The 15,851-nt window shown below is 70.1% G+C and overlaps 1 protein-coding gene across 1 annotated transcript in view; it reads left to right on the top strand.

The window, feature by feature from the left end:
• JPH3 (junctophilin 3) overlaps positions 1-14,919 on the top strand; it is a 50,233-nt gene extending 35,314 nt beyond the window's left edge. The window contains exons 2-4 of the mRNA XM_058279606.2: positions 5,059-5,183; positions 9,183-10,081; positions 14,738-14,919. Coding sequence (XP_058135589.1) covers positions 5,059-5,183; positions 9,183-10,081; positions 14,738-14,818 — 1,105 coding nt within the window. The 3' untranslated portion in view covers positions 14,819-14,919. The remainder of the gene's footprint in view (positions 1-5,058; positions 5,184-9,182; positions 10,082-14,737) is intronic.
• The last annotated feature ends 932 nt before the right edge of the window (positions 14,920-15,851 follow it).

Genomic DNA, 15,851 nt, shown 5'->3' with positions numbered 1-15,851 from the left:
CCCTGGCTCGGGGAGGGCCCCCGGCTCTGCGGCCTGGCTCGGGGCAGTCACGCTGTGTTCGGTGAGGCCTCGGGCAGTCAACAAATGCCCACAACCCTCCCATCGAGGGGGCCGCAAACGCGCTAGTTTAGAAAACCTGAAACATCGTTTTTTTGTGTTTTTTTTGAAGATTTATTTATTTATTTCTACTCCTCCCAGTTGTCTGCTCTGTCTGTCCATTTGCTGTGTGTTCTTCTTTGTCCACTTCTGTTGTTGTCAGCAGCACAGGAATCTGTGTTTCTTTTTGTTGCGTCATCTTGCTGCGTCAGCTCTCCGTGTGTGCGGTGCCATTCCTGGGCAGGCTGCTCTTTCTTTCACGCTGGGCGGCTCTCCTTACGGGGCGCACTCCTTGCGCGTGGGGCTCCCCTGCGTGGGGGACACTCCTGCGTAGCAGGGCACTCCTTGCGCGCATCAGCACTGCACGTGGGCCAGCTGCACACGGGTCAAGGACGCCTGGGGTTTGAACCGCGGACCTCCCATGTGGTAGACGGACGCCCTAACCACTGGGCCAAGTCCGCTTCCCTCGTTTGTTGTTGTTTCCTGATAATGTCGGGCGTGTTCGGTCCTGGACTCGGGGCGGCTCTCCAACGGGCACGCAGGGGGCTTGGGCTCCTCCCCCTCTAGTCCCCGGCACCCTTGCCCTGCCTTGGGCCTCTCGCCCCCATCTTTGCGGGGTGGTCAGGTGCCTTCTTGGGGCTGGAGCCGGTTGGACTCGACATTTGTCCGTTTGTCCTCGCCGGTGAGAGCACCCGTCAGAAACGGCATCGCCTGCAGCAGAGGACGGCGCAGCCACGGCCCTGCCAGGGGGTTGGTGCTGAGCACAGCAGCAGAAGGAAGTTCCTCGGGCCACGCCGGAGCCCACGTCACCGCGATGCCTCTGGCACAACCCCGGCCCCTCCCCCTGAGCGCACCGCATGTCCCGTCACGCCGCATCGAGGTCTTTACTGGAAGCCTCGAGGAAACCTGGGGCTTGCTGAGAAATTTTCTCCTGGTCCAGGCCCTGGACCCACCCTCCTGAGCCACGGGTTTGATTTTGTCTGACGTGCGCTGCTTCTTGCTTGCCTTGGTCACCAGGGAGCTCAGGGTGGCCTGGTTTCCAAGGCCCTCGGACGGCACTTTAAGTGTCTCGTTTCTGGCTCGTCTCCCGTCTCCATTCCTCTCATCTACCAATAATGGAATAACCTCATCAGTCCGTTACTGGCTCTCCAGCCAGACTCTCCTAACCTGCTTTAGAAGGCAACGGAGTGTAAAATAAAGAAACGCGGGGGCGACAGTTTGACCGGAGACGCGAATGAGCTTCCCAAGGCCCCTCGCTTGGCTTGCCTGGTGCCTGGTGCGCCCCCGACCTGCAGCCTTTCCACCCTGCACCCCTCGCCTGGCTGTCCCGGGCCTGGTCCCGGAGCTTCCTGGCAGACGTCTCCTTCCGCCATCCGCGGCCTGACCACACCGTTGCCCTGTGTGCACGCTGGCCCGTCCCAGGGCCACCCAGGCCTGGAGCAGGAGGCGCAGGGGCTGCACGGTGGACATGCCCCGAGGGCTCTGGGCATGCCTTCCAGCCAGCCTGGCACCCTGGGCACCCCCGGATGGAGCACACTGTGGCGGGAGGCTCACAGGTCAGAGCAGAAGCTGGCCGGCTCGCCTGGGCGCTGGCCCGCTGCCCCTCGTGCTGCATCCTGGGAGCAGTTCTCACATGGGGCAGCCGTGTGCAGTGGGAGCCCGTGAGAGGCTGTCAGCGCAGAGTTCCTAGGAGCCCCGGGGGGGCGGGGGGGCTTAGGGAGGGGCCGTGGGTGGGCACGGGGCGTCCCACTGGGTGCTGGAAAGGTTTGTCACCAGGTAGAGCTGGCGGACGTGCCAAGTGCCACTGAGTTGTTCATTTATTTATTTTCTAAAAGATTTATTTTATTTATTTCTCCCCTTTCCCCGTCGTTGTCTGCTCTCTGTGTCCATTTGCTGTGTGTTCTTCTGTGTCTGCTTCTATTCTTGTCACGGCACCAGGAATTTGTGTCTCTTTTTGCTGCGTCATCTTGCTGTGTCAGCTCTCTGTGTGTACGGTGCCATTCCTGGGCAGGCTGCACTTTCTTTCGCGCTGGGCGGCTCTCCTTATGGGGCGCCCTCCTTGCGCATGGGGCTCTCCTACACGGGGGACACCCCTGCGTGGCAGGGCACTCCTTGCGTGCATCAGCACTGCTGCATGGGCCAGCTCCACACAGGTCAGGAGGCCCTGGGTTTGAACCTTGGACCTTCCATGTGGTAGGCGGACGCTCTATCAGTTGAGCCAAATCTGCTTCCCGAGTTGTTCATTTAAAATGATAAAAACTAAGGAGAAAGTCAGTGGGCCCGAGGCGTGCAGGAGAGTGAAGCAGAGGTGGTGGCCAGGAGCCGGGAGGGGAGGGGAGGATGGGGGGCTGGTCCCGCAGCCCCTTCTCGGGGTGTGAAGACGCTGTGCGGCTAGTTGGCGGCTGAAGGCTGCACGAGCCCTTGATGGCACACTGAGTGACGCCGCGGTCGGTGAGCCCCAGGTACCTTCCAGGGGCAGGGTCCTGCTCACCCAACTCGGCCGACGGGAGGGGAGACGTGGGAAGCCGTGCAGGACGGGGGCTTCTGGAAGTCGCGTGCGGTGCCGAGGAAGAGACCGCGCTCGGCCGACAGTGCAGGAGGCCCAAGTGCCACCTCGGGGTGCTCAGCCAGACACCCCAAATCCCTTCTTTCCTCCCCGGTCACTCACTGCGTGTCTGGCCCGAGAGGGACGCAGGCTTGGTGGCTGGCGGGGGCTGTGTGGGTGCAGCTGCACCCCACGAAGCTTCGAGGTTCCACCCAGGGAGCAGGCTGTGATGTCACTTGGCCACGGGCTTTTGCAGAGAGTCAGGCCAGTTGAGACAGGTTACGTGCCCAGCGGGGACCCCGATCAGTGGCCCGACGTCTTGAGATGGGAGGGAAGAAGGCCACGTGGTGGCGAGGGCGCAGAGTGCCAGGAGAGAGGCAGGGGACGGGCTCTGCCTGTGAACACTGGGCGCTGGGCTTGTGGCCCTGCAGCCATGAGAGGAGCTGTGGCTGCTGGTGCGGCCCCGGGACAGACTGTCCGGCAGAGGACGGCCCGTTCCCATGGACTCTCAGCAGCACCGACGCCGCTGGGTGCCGTGCCACGTGGGCGCCTCGGACATCCAGCCATGCCTGGGGACGGGAGAGCGCGGCTTCCCCACAGCCCCCGCCATGGGCCCCGGGAGCGAGGGGCTGGGGGCTGGTCCGGAGCCGGGGTCCCGGCTTGCCAGCTGACCGGCCATTGCTCGCAGAAAATCCAGTCGTAATCGCCAGGGGTCCCCGAGGGGCCCTGCCCTGCTCCGCTCCCGGGTGACGCGCCGTGGGGTGGGTGCACCCGGGCCTGCGGCGCCACCGGCGACGGCGGCCTTTCCTGTCTCCTGAAGATGAAACCACATCGGGGTAGGACGTCCGCAGTTGAACGTGTGCACGGACGCTCGTAAGACTTTGGGGCCGGTGACGGGTGCTGTCAGCGGCCGGGGTGCAGGAGCACCTGGAGCGCGAGTCGGGGACTCTGACGGCGCCGCGGGGCGTCCTCGGCAGCCCGCGTCGCTTCCTGGGCCCGGGCCTGGGGCCAACGCGGCTCTGTGCAAGCCCGTGCGCTTACTCCCTGCTGCAGTCGCTCCTGGGGGCCCGAGGAACGTGCAGTCGCACGTGGAGCTCGTGGCCCGAGTGGCCCCGGGCAGATGCCCCTTCCTCTTGGGGACCGTCACTGTGCCCCGCTCCCTGGTGTCAGGGCAGGGACCTGGATGGGACACCAGATGTGAACTCAGGTGAGGGCAGGCAGGTGGGACGTACCTGGGCGAGGGTGGGGGTGCCCCAGGAGGGAGAGGTGCGCCCACTTGCTCCGCCCGTTCCCGCTGGCCGTCTTCTCTCTTCCGGGCGCTGGGACCACCCCGGCCTGGGTGCACCCGGAACCACTGGGCCAGGCGCCAAGGTCCCCCCTGCTGGTCCCCAAGGCCCAGCCCCACCGCGCGGCCCCGCCCCGCGCCCACCCGGGCCTGTGTGGGGGTGCGCACAGCTAGCTCAGCCCTTGTTTGGGGGCACGGAGCCCCCTCCCCACCATGTTCACGAGGCACGGGGTCACAGGTCAGCAGGCTGAGGGGCGCCTGGCTCGCCTTCCGGGCCGGAGCCCACAGGAAGGCCCCCGCTTCTCGCGGCTGGAGGAGGCAGTGCCCACTGTCCGCCCGCCCCTCAGAGCCGAGCCCCAGCGTGGCGTCCTGCTCGCTCGTGCAGCCGGGGGCTTTTGTGCTGGGATGAGCAGGGCCACGTCCACGGCTGGGCGGCCTGCGTGGAGGCTGGGGGCTCACTGAGGCTCCTCGGGGCGCTCTGGGGGGCGAGGGAGCAGGCCCGGTGCCCCCCACCCTCCACTGAGCTGGCCCAGGCGCCCTCTCGAGCCGGGCCCAAGCTGGGCACTGGGAGGCGCTTTCGCCCTCTAGGCCCTCTGTGGACCGCGCAGCTTCACAGGGTGGGCCCGTCGCTCGGAGGCCCTGACCTCTGTCTCATCTGTCCAGTGGAAGTGTGGCCCCCCGAGTGGGCCTGGACAGGGCAGCACCAGGAGGCCCTGCTCTGGGCGGGTCTCGAAGTGGCACCGTAGGCCGTGGCTTCTGTGGCTGCGGCACGCTGCGCCTCGGAGGGGGCACGAAGGCTCGGGGTCCCACCTTCCCTCGCACGTGGACAACCCCATGCCAGGCCGGGGTCTGTGTGAGCCCAGGGTGGGGGCCCAGCTCGCTGGCTGCTGGTGGTGCCCCGTGGAGCCCCGTGGACGTCTGGAACGAGCCAGCAAGGCGGGCATCAGGGTGGGGCGGGGCGGGGCCGCCAGGTGAGGCTGCCGGCAGAGTGGGCAGGGCCGCGGGTGGGGTGGGCAGGGAAGGGTGGGGCCACGGGGATGGGCGGGGCCATGGGGGCAGGGTGGACGAGGCCACGCAGGTGGGCGGGGCCCGCTCCCCTGCGGCCACTCACTCCCACCGTGTCCCCCTCCAGGACCTCCCACTCCCGGGCCAAGGCCGAGGCGGCGCTGACGGCGGCGCAGAAGGCGCAGGAGGAGGCGCGCGTCGCCAGGATCACTGCCAAAGAGCTCTCGCCCTCCTTCCAGCGCAGGGAGAACGGTGAGTGCCGCGCGGCTCGGCCGAGGGGCTGCCGGGGCCGGACGGCCGCCCGCTTGCATCCCCTCAGGCAGGTCTCGGCGTTTGTCTGTCCTGCTCGCCTGACGGCACGTGTCCTCGCACCTGGCTGTGCGTGTGGCACCTCTCCCTGCCCTTCCCCTTCCCTAGCGCTGTTCTAGAATGTTCTGTGATGACGGAGTAGCTGTACCTGCACCGTCCAGCACTGCGGCCGCCCGCCACGGGAGACGTGGAGCTGAACTTTTGGCTTTGGTCCATTGGGTGCATCTAAATGCCAGCAGCCACGCGTGGCTGCCGTGTTGGACCATGGGCAGGAGCCCCGCGGGGCTCTTCGGAAGGGCCTGGAAGCTGCTGGAAGCCGTGGCCGGCCGGCCTGGCTTGTGAGCCTGCTCCTCCGGGGCTGCGGCCTTCAGCGCTTCCCCTGAATTTCGCTCCGTAGGCCACGATGGGGTGCGGGCGGAGCCGCACAGCTGGGACGTGATCTCACGGGGACAGGGTCTGGTGAGCGGGCTGGTCAGTGGCGGTCCGGCTGTCGGCCCAGTCATCGGCTCCCCGTGTCCTTCTCCCCGCAAGACCCCACAGAGCCAGCCACGGCTCCCAAGCAGGTCGCTCGCACACAGCGAGAGGGGGTACAGGCTGGGCCCAGCTCCACCCAGCCGCGGCCTGGACGAGGGGCTGCCGGTTAGGGGCCGCCGTGGTACCCGGCCCTCCTGCACAGCAGTGAGCTTGGGGACAGGCGGTGCCCACCGAAGGGCGCTGAGCGCGGCCTCTCCGAGCCTCAGTTTCCCTGCCTGCATAGGAACCCCAAAGCAGGGCCTTGCAGGTGCGTGCTGCCCGCGGGCAGACCGGCGCCGTGCGCAGAGCGGGGAGGCCAGCCAGCAGCCCAGCCACCACCCGGACAGACTGGCCATGGCCGAGCCCTGCGACGGAGAAGCCGGTGCCCGCGGCCACGTGGGCAAGCCCTGATGGCGTCACGTGGCCTGAAGCAGGCAGGCCCGGCGCCACGGCTTCCTCTTCTAGGAGGCGCTTAGAAGCAGCAGACCGTGGAGACAGGAAGTGGAATTGTGGCGAGCAGTGTGGTGGGAGGGGGACTCGCTGTGAGAAGAGCATGAGGTTTGGGTTGGGGCGATGGAAATAGCGTGCCATCGGGTGAAAGTGACGTGGACCGTCCCTTTCTGTGGTTACAGCAGTTTCGTTACATGTCTGTCTCGTGGTTGAAAATAAATGGAAAAAACAGTAACAGGGGCCTGGGTGACGTCTGAGGCCGCCGCGGGGTGCTCCCCGGCTGTCCCCGGAGGCGCGGCAGGGCCTTTGGAAGAAGGGCCTGTGTGGCCGACTCCGGCTGCGGTGCTCACGGCGTCGTCCTGGTTGGGGCGCAGATCCCACGGGGAAGCGTTATGAGTCAAGAGGGCACCCAGAGTCTCGGGAGAGGCCACGGATGAGGGGCGGGAGGGCCGCGGCCACGGGAGCCCCAACAGCTGGAGGGCAGGGGAGGCGCCTCCCCCGAGCCCAGAGCCCCCGCCCGTTGCTCTAAGCCCCCGCCGGAGGCCCCTGTCGAGGCGGCGCCTTGCAGCCCCAAACCAGGAGCTGGGGCCGCGGAGCTGGGGTCGCCCGTGGCCGCGGCCCGTGGCGGACGTCCCTGCAACGATGCCTCGAGCCGACGTTTTACGCTCAGGAGGCGCCCCCACGCGGTCCCTCCTCTGGATTTAAAAGGGCGGCGTCCCCGATGCTTGTCCCCGTGGGGGCCTCTGAGGTGGCACGAGTGCCGCGGGAGTCAGGTGGACGGACGGATGGACGAGGGCGTGGAGCCGGAGCGGCCTGGCTCGCGGCGTGCGGCACCTGCAGCTCCGGGCTCTCCCCAGGGGCTCGGGCGCCGGCCTCAGCTCCCGCCTGCGGCCTCTGTACACGGCACCTCCCCGGGCAGCGCAGCCTCGGGGCAGAGCTCAGAGCGGGCGGCGGGCCCTGGGATTTGGCGTCTGCTGTTCCTACTTAGGACGCGCTACAGGGAAGCATTCCCAAAGCGGGAACTGGCGGAAGCGGCTCTGGCCTTGTGGGGAAGGGGAGGGGACAGCCCCCCACCTCCACGCCCTCACGTGGCCCTCAGAGCCGGGAGCTCTACGGCCCGTAGACGGATGCCACCACCGGGGCTTGGAGAACGCGGCAGAAGCGTGCCTCGCTCTGAAGCCTGCGTGGAAGGCAAATGCCTGAACATTTCAGCTGGGAGAGGGCTCGTTGCCTCCGGCGTCTTGGCTGTCCGCCCCCGGGAGGCCCGTGGCAGCCCGTAGGGGCCAAGGCAGGTGGCCGAGGCCTGGGCAGTGCCCCGTGGCTGCTTTGTGACACAGCGAGCCACCGATGTCCCCACACCCCGGGGCCGTACGGGGCCGCCAGGGCCCGGGGCTCCAAGGAGGCCGTGTCCACTTCTGGAAGGCGGGAGGCCCCCGTCTGGGCTCGGAAACCTCAAGGGCCAGGAAAGGGACTGAAGCCCTGGAGGTCAGCCACAGGCCTCCGTGAGCCGTTCTGCGTTTTCTCGAGGAATCTTCCAGAAACACCACGTGTTTTTGGCTAATTGTGGTTGAGAACAGTCTCCCGGCACCTGTGGGTGCTGACAGTGCCCTCCAGGGAGGGGCTGTGGGGCCTGGCCCGAAACGGCGAGAGACGGGGCAGCCGTGGCTCCTCGTGGGGGAGGCCACGGCACAGGCGGGGCTCGGGGGCAGGCACGCCTGGCGCCGGTTCAGCGAGCAGCCCCTGCTGGACACTGGCCTTCGAGGATCAGCTGGGGCTCAGCTCCCGCGGGCCACGTCCTCAGGAGGGAGGACGTGGACAGAGACCGGCCAGGAGGCGGCCTGCGCCGCCGCAGGCCGAGGCTGGATGCTGTGGCCCAGGAAGGAGCCTCTGTGCAGGTCAAGGGTACAGGCGTGGCCCAGCCTTGACCTTGGTGCTATGAAAACAAGGGTTCGTTGTGAAGCCCCTGGTCTGGGGTGCTGTGCTGGGACAGACCCGCGCAGCGGCCGGCGTGGTGGGCGGGCCGGGGTCTCGGTGCCGTGGACGGGGTGGGCGAGCTGCGCCCCAGTCCTGGGCGCCCCCGTCACCCGCAAGGGCGCGGCTTCGGGGCTGACCGCCTGCCGCAGCGGGGCCGCGGGGACGAGGCCGCAGGAATCCGGTTTTGCTTCAGGGTGCGGCGAGCCCTGGTGTGGCGTGCGGGGACTGCACGGGCATCTGCAGGACGGGGGGCCGGCCCCCCGACCCCGACTTCTGGCCATGCTGGGCTGGGAAGGGCTTGGAACGGAAGCCGCCCTCTGTGTCTGAAGGGCAGCGCCAGGCGGTTCCAGGCGTCCTTCCCATGACCTTGAACTGCATGGTGATCCCAGGGGGACCCACGTGCTCAGCCCAGGCAGGGGGTGGGGAGGGGGGCGGCGGGGAGGGGGCGCCTGCGTTTGGCCCTGGGCTGGGACGCGTGGTTTTGGATGAACGTAGCTCCAGGAACGACTCCACGGCGGTCGAGATGCCACGTGCCCCCTCCTCAGTGGACAAGCCGGGCCAGCGCTGGCAGGAGGTGCCACTTCGGCCGTTTCTTTGGGGGTCCTCCCTTTCCCCAAGCGCTGAATCCCGGAGCTGGGCCCTCTCCGGTGGTCTGCAGCCACGGCCCCCTCCTCTCGCCGTGTGGCACTGAGACCACACTCAGGGGAGAGCTGGAACTGAGCCCCCTGGAACCCCCGGCTCCTCCCCGGGAAGCCCTCTCCCTTCCCCGGAGCGAGGCCTCCCGGCTCCCGCGCAGTAGGGCAGCGCCCCTCTCGCGTCCGTCCCCCGAGCCTGGCACGCAGAGGAGATGGAGGTTTCTGGGGCGCGCGGTCAGCTGCCGCTGTGACGCTCGCAGTGGGGGGCCTGGGACGGTCAGACACGGCACCGGAGTCCAGCGGTCACCCCGGGCGCGCTGCCTGCCGGCGTGGCCCGCGCCACGTAACCCCCCGTTTCGTTTCCTCCAAGGGCTCGAGTGCCAGCGGCCCCAGCGCCAGGACTCCAGCGGGGACGCGGAGGTGCTCTCGGCCGGCGCGCCCCCGCAGCAGGAGAGCCCCGAGCTGTACCGCAAGGGCACCACGCCCTCCGACGCCACCCCCGACGACAGCCCCCTGCGCAGCTTCCCCGCCAGCCCCTCGGCCTCGCCGCCGCCGGCCCCCGCCGCCCGCAGCAAGGCCGCCCACTTCTCCCGGCAGGCCTCGGTGGACGAGGAGCGCGGCGGGGACATCCAGATGCTGCTGGAAGGCCGGGGAGGGGACTGCGCCCGCGACAGCTGGGCCGAGGAGAAGGCGGGGGGCTCAAGGGGCGTCCGGGGCAGCGCCCTGCGCGGCGGCCAGCCCACGGACGACCACCGGGCCCGGGGTTCGGGCCGCAGGCTGCCCGGGAACCCTAGGCCGCGGGAGCGGCGGACGGAGCCCCCCGCCCCCTTCTCGTGGACGTCCCAGCCCCGGGCCGGCAACCCCAGCTCGGGGAGCGCCCGGCTGCTGGAGCTGGACGAGGAGCGGCTCAGCAACTACGAGGTGGAGATGAAGCCCCTGCTGCGTGTGGACGCGCACGCGCACGAGGCGCAGCCCCCCAAGAGGCGCTTCGGCAAGGGGGGCGCATGCCGGGGCCTGGCGGAGGAGCCCCGGCCCGAGGACCGGGGCTTCGGGGTGCAGCGGCTGAGGGCCAAGGCCCAGAACAAGGAGAACTTGCGGCCGGCGGCCCCGGCGGAGCCCGCGGTGCAGAAGCTGGGGGGCCTGCGGCTGGGGCCCAAGGCCGAGCGCCGCCCGCTGCACTGGGACCTGACCCTCTCACCGCCCCAGAAGTCCCTGCCTGTGGCCCTCGAGTCCGACGAGGAGAACGGCGACGAGCCCAAGGCTGGCGCGGTGAGTGGGGGCCGGGCGGGGGGACAATCCTGGGGGGGGTGGGGCTGGCAGGGTCTGGCAGCCCCCAAGGAAGGCCGGGCTGTGCTGGGGGGTCCCCCGCCAGGCTGTGTCCTCGTGGGCACTCGGGTGGCCCCAGGAGCGCCTGAGAGGCCAGGCCTGCGCCTTGTCCTCCCTGAGCCTTGCCCGACCCACTCAGGTCTCCCAGCCACTCGGCGGGGCCCACGCCCCCCAGGCCTGCAGACGCGCAGGCAGGGTCTCGGGCCAGGGCACTGGGGTCCCGCCGGGTGACGAGGGCGACGTGTGCCCCGCAGGGACAGGCGAGCGAAGCCCTGCAGCTCCACCCCTGCGGCCTGTTCTACGAGGGCGTCTTGGGTCTGGAGTCCTCCCGGGGGGTCCTGGGGTGCACATGCACCCCGGGGACTTGTCAGAAATGCAGGTTCTCAGGCCCCCTCCTGACCTGTGGAATCAGGCCTCCAGGGTGGCGTGCTGGGTAGTCACGGCGCCCGGGGGCACAGGGCTCGCCCGTGCTCTGACCACCTGAGCCCCTCCTCCCAGGCGACGGCTTGGGGGCGGCACAGCACGGAGCCCCCCGGCCGGGCAGAGCACGGGGCAGTGGGCGGGGGCCGGCGCAGCCCCCTGGATTCCACCTGGCAGCGGAGGGCCGGGGGGCTCTGGCCACCGGCTGGGACCCCTCGGGTAGGAGGCGAGCGGGGTCGGCCTGACGGGGTCCCTGGAGGGTGAGTCCGTGCTGGAGGGCGCTGGGGCCGGCTCCTGGGCACTCAGTGGGGGCACTCGGGGCCACCCAAGGCCCTGCCTGCAGCCCCCCAGGGCGGGCAGAGGCCGTCGCGGCCGGCGTGCTCCCGGTGGCCTGGGGTCTCGGGTGCTGTTCCTCTGATGGCCCCGACGGGTCCCGTCATGCCTGGACAGGCGCTGCCTGCTGGAAGTCACCACCCTGCCTCCACCCGGGACCACTGCGAGCTCCTGCCCACCCCTCGGCCGGCTCCTAAAGCACTCCCCTCTCCCCAGCACCCACCACGGCACGCGGCCCCGTGCGCTCCTGCTGGGGCCAAAATACCAGGCGCGTTTACAGCGCTGTCTCATTGCAGCAGCCAGAGGAGGCGCGGGTGCGTGCGCAGTTACCTCAGGGGCAGCTGGGTGCGGGCGCGGGGCGGCGTGGGGCGCTCTGCCCGGCCCTCCCTGGCGGTTGGCGCTGGGCATGGTCAGCAAAGCTCGCTGGGTCGGTGGGAGCAGCAGCTGCACCTCCGGGCGGCCTCTGGGGGTGGCTGCAGCGGTCGGCAGGGCGCTGGCTGGGGCTGAGCTCAGGGTCCCACCAGCCCCTGGGCTCCCACTGCAGCCCATCCCGGGGGTGGGCGGCCACTTGGCCGGCCCTGCTGCTGGGCGTCGCCCTGGCCGCTCCTGTCCACGCGTCAGGGACGGGGCCGTGCTCTCTGCTGGGGGACGGCGTGGAGGAGCTGCGCCCGCCCCGCAGCCGTGGCCGTGGCCGCGCTGGTGGACAGCGGTGTTGGGGCCGTGGGCAGAGGGCTGGGCCTCGCTGTCCACGGCCATCACCCTGCACGTGGGGTTGGGGTCCCGGCGGCCTATCCCCACCTCCTGCCGGGGGCCGGGTGTGCCAGGAGCCCCTACACCACCCAGGGCTGCCCGCCACAGAGCCCGGGGGGCGGCTCCCACCTGCCTTGGCCGCGCTCATGGGGTCCCGCCCTTGGCCCGGGAGGAGCCCCCAGAGTGGGGCGGCCGAGGAGGGCGGGAGCCGCACGAGGCAGGGCTGCTGTGGCCCCGGGGGGGTGGCTCGGGTCAGTTCCCGAGGTCTGGCCGCTCCAGCTCTGCCAGCAGATGACCCCGTGACCCCGCTGGGGCAGGGGACTCAGTCCCCCCAGAGGGGTAAGGAGTCAGGGGTGCTGCGCTGAGCCCCGAGAGGTCTCTGGGTTGGGCTCCGCGGTGGCTCTCCCCGTCCTGGAGCTCGGCGGTCCAGACCGCCAGGGACCGCCGTAGGCAGCGCCCGAGGCTGCTGGGGACAGCAGGGTCTTCCGGCCGGGCAGGACCGCGCAGCCCACAGAGCCCCCCTGGCGCCGACTTCGTGGCTTGGCCTAGAGCCCGTGTGCTCTGGGGGCAGCCCCCACATGGAGCAGGCGCTGTTCTCTTCCTAAAAACCCTTTCTCGAGCCAGGGCCTCCTGGGTGGGCAGGGCTCACCCCAGGGTTGGGGTGCCCAGGGCTGCCGGCTGCTCGGGGTCGTGCAGGGCCAGCCGGGGCCGGGCGCGGGGGCCAGGGCACGTGCGTGACTCTGTCCGTCTGCCCCCCCTGAACGGGAGATGGTGAGGTGTGCTCAGCTCGCTGCCAGCGATGCCCCCAGGCCGGCCATGAAGGGGCTCGTCCTCAGGGGGACCGCGTCGAGGCCAACGCACAGACGTGCGCCCCACAGGGCAGCAGCGTGGCGCCGCCGGGGTGGGCTGCAGGAGCAGCGCGGGTGTAGACAGAAGGCGGTGGTGGGGGCTGGAGGCGTTGTGGGGGGCTTCCTGGGCTGCTGGGGCTGGGCCTGGGGTGGGCAGGGGGCTGGGGGAGGCGCGGGGGCCTCGGTCTGGGCATCACCCCTGGGTGTGGAAGGGCCACGGGGTTGGGGTATGCAGGGGAACGCGACACCTCGCTGGCGTGGCCAGGGCGGGCTGCACCTTCTCACGCTCCCGCCAGCGATGCGCGAGGTTCCCCGCCACCCCCTCCCTTTGGGCATGGCTGGTTGGGGTGTGGGGGGCTGTCCGGGGCTCTGTGCCCTGCCCGCGGCCTTCCACGGCCCCCTGGCCTGGGCACGTCAGGCCTCTGCCCGCCTACCCAGCGGCTCTCGGCTCTGCCTCACTGAGCCCAAGGGGCTGTCACCTGGACGCTGGACCCCCATCAGACACGACCCACAAGCACCCCCAGCCACGGCCCCCTCCCCGCTGTGACACTGGCAGCACAGCAGCGCACCTCTGCGAGGCGCTGTGGGTCTGTCTCTTGGGTGCAGTGCAAGGCCCTCCCCCTGGGCAGGCTGCCGGCCCCCAGCACCTCCGGGAGGGACAGGCGGTGATGGCCCTGGTGGCTCTGTGCTGCGGGTGCAGGATCTCCTGGGCACTGCGTGTCTGTCTCTCCGCTGCCTGGGCCGTGGAGGGTTTGTGGCCATGACAGACGCCCTGTGCCTGCCACGTGCCGTGCCGGCCACTATGGTTTCCAGAAAGGACTCCAGCACCGGGTGCTCAGGGCCTGGCTGCAGAAGCCACTGGCGCCTGGGAGGGGAGGGACAGGCACTTGGCAGGCCCCTGGCCAGGCAGTCGCCGGGGAGGCCTCTGCAGCAGATGAGGCGGCTCGGTTCCTTCTGGGCTGAGGCAGCCAGTCCCCAGCTGTGGCCAGTCCACCGGCAAACAGGATGGTGAACGGGAGAGGCGTCGTCCCTGGGGAGGCTGGGAGGCCGGCACGGCGGCCCTGCTCCTGGGGGAGCCTTCAGCCGCCCTGCTGCCCCACGACCGCCCGGCAAGTGGCCTCCACCAGGGCGGCCCTGGGTGACTTGGTTTCCAGAAGATGCCTAAGACTGAGCGGCCCCAAGTGACTGCGCCCCCTTCCCGGGGCGTGAGGGAGGAGGGCGGGTGCAGGGCACAGCCCGCCGCTTCCCGCTGGTGTCCCCACCTGGCGTGGTGGGCGGCTGCACCTGCGGCCACAGCCTGGGGATGGCCCTCTTGGAAAGGCCGCGGTCGGCCCCCCGCCCCAGGACTTGCCTGTCAGATGCCGCATGGTCAAGCGAGTATGAACACCTGCTACCCTGTCGTGGATACGGGACCACCAAGGGGCAGGTCTGGGGGCCTGAGGGGGTTAACTGAAAGCTGCCTGCGCTACCAGGACTGTTGGGGGGCCACCCCGAGCCGAGCCCTTCGCCCACCCTGGGCGGAAGGCTTGGGGCCGGCGGGGCCTCCTCCCTGGGGCAGTGGGGACCTGCCAGACAGCGGTCCCAGCGTGGAGCCGAGCGCCCCAGGAGCGGGACGTGGGACGGGGCCTACGGGGCTGCCCGGCCGCCAGCCCAGGGGCCAGCCCGTCCCTCGCCCAGGCGTGCCGTAGGCTGCGGAACGCAAGCCCCCCACAGGGCCACGTGGAGGCCGGCGGGGGCACCTGAGCCCCTGGCCGCCGGCTCTGGGGCAGGGGGCCTGGCCCGAGGCCTCGTCCTGCCGTGGCGGCACACTTCTGCCGGGCCCGTCGCGGGGTATTGGTGTCGGGGGGCCTCGCTGCCACCAGCAGTGGCGTCCGTGGCCGGAGCCTGGCACGGCCCACTCAGGAAAGGCCTGCAGGTGCCTGTCCTGGGGGGTGGGCGGGAGGAAGGCGGCTGCCGCGTGGCTGACCGTGCTGGCCGCCGAGGGCCGGCCCTGGCAGGGAGGAGGTCTGGAAGTGGCCAGGCTGGGCGGCCATGTGGGCGCTCTCCCGGGCCAGCGGCTGGGCTCAGGGGCCGGGCCTGGGGCCCGCAGGGGGCGTGCGGGGGGCCGTGGGGGCCATGCGGGGGCCTGCAGGGGTGGGCAGGCTTCGGTGGGTGTCCGCCCGGGGCCGGCCGCTGCCTGGCGAGCCTCAGGCTCTGCCGCACGCCTGCCGCGTCCGGGCCGGCGCTGAGCCCTGCCCCCTCTCCGCAGGGCTCGGCCCCCGTGCTGGTGGTGCTGGTGGTCCTGCTCAACATTGGAGTCGCCATCCTCTTCATCAACTTCTTCATCTGAGGCCACCGCGTCAGCAGAGTCGGTGGCTCGTGCGCAGCAGGGGGACGACGCAGAGCGACGAGGAGCGCGCGGCCCGCCGGTGCCTCTCGGCCGTCACGGGAGAACAATTGATTGGGTATTACTCACAGTTTGCCTTTTTTTCGGGGTAATGTTTTTTGGATTTTAGCCAAAATCCTTGCTCGTGTAACACCCTGCTGGGTGGCGTGGCAGAAGGCGCCGCTGCGCCGACCCCCCGTCCGGACGTGCGGAGAAGAGGTCCGGCAGAGCCGCGTCACCGTCGTCTTCCTCGCTCCCCGGCCGGGATCTGGAAGGAGGCAGCGGCGAGAGCCTCGGACACCGCGTCCCGCGGGCAGCAGGGAGGGGCCGGAGGAGTCTGGTGATGAGCCTGGGCGAAAGGCGCGGGGCGCGGGGGTCCCAGCCGGTAGCGGCCTTGGCCCTTTTCTCTTTCCAGTCTGCACTGCAGACCTCAGGAAGAAAGAAGGGGCCCTCTCCCCCGGGGTCAGGGGCCGCCCCCCGATCAGGGGCTGCCCAGTCCTCTCTGCACTGCCCCGCGGCTTTCCTCGAGAAGCCTCAGCCCCACACCTGAGTTTTAGAGCATACCCCCTTGTTTCCGACGCCCCTGGCCCTCTCGTGTCCCTGTCCCACCTCGCCACGTCGGTCCCTCGGGAAGCCGTGTCATGGGCGTTTGCGGGGCAAGGCCGGGTGCTGCCACGGCGAGGGTGGGCGCAGGCGTGGCGGGCTGCTCTGACCACAGCCGGCCTTGGACATCACCTGGGGCTAGCACGTGGCGTGCTGAACTTGCCGGGGCCCTGGCTGACGGCAGCCCCTCAAGGGACGCGCTCCTTTCTGCGGCGTCGCTGAACTCTGGCCGTTCTAACCTCTCTGAGCTGTGCCTGCGTGGCCTCCTGCTGGCGGACGCCTCGCTCCTGCTCGAGCCAGGGCGGTCCGAGGACAGGCACATGGCCGGGGCTCAGCCGCCTGGACTCCTGAGCCGTGTGGTGGATCCTCCCCTCTGGAACTCGTGTCAGCCGGA

This window comes from Dasypus novemcinctus, chromosome 18 (genome assembly GCF_030445035.2).
Source record: "Dasypus novemcinctus isolate mDasNov1 chromosome 18, mDasNov1.1.hap2, whole genome shotgun sequence".
NCBI classification, from domain to species: Eukaryota; Metazoa; Chordata; class Mammalia; order Cingulata; family Dasypodidae; genus Dasypus; species Dasypus novemcinctus.
The sequence above is the reverse complement of the archived record's forward strand: the minus strand, read 5'-3'. Positions and strand labels throughout refer to the sequence as shown.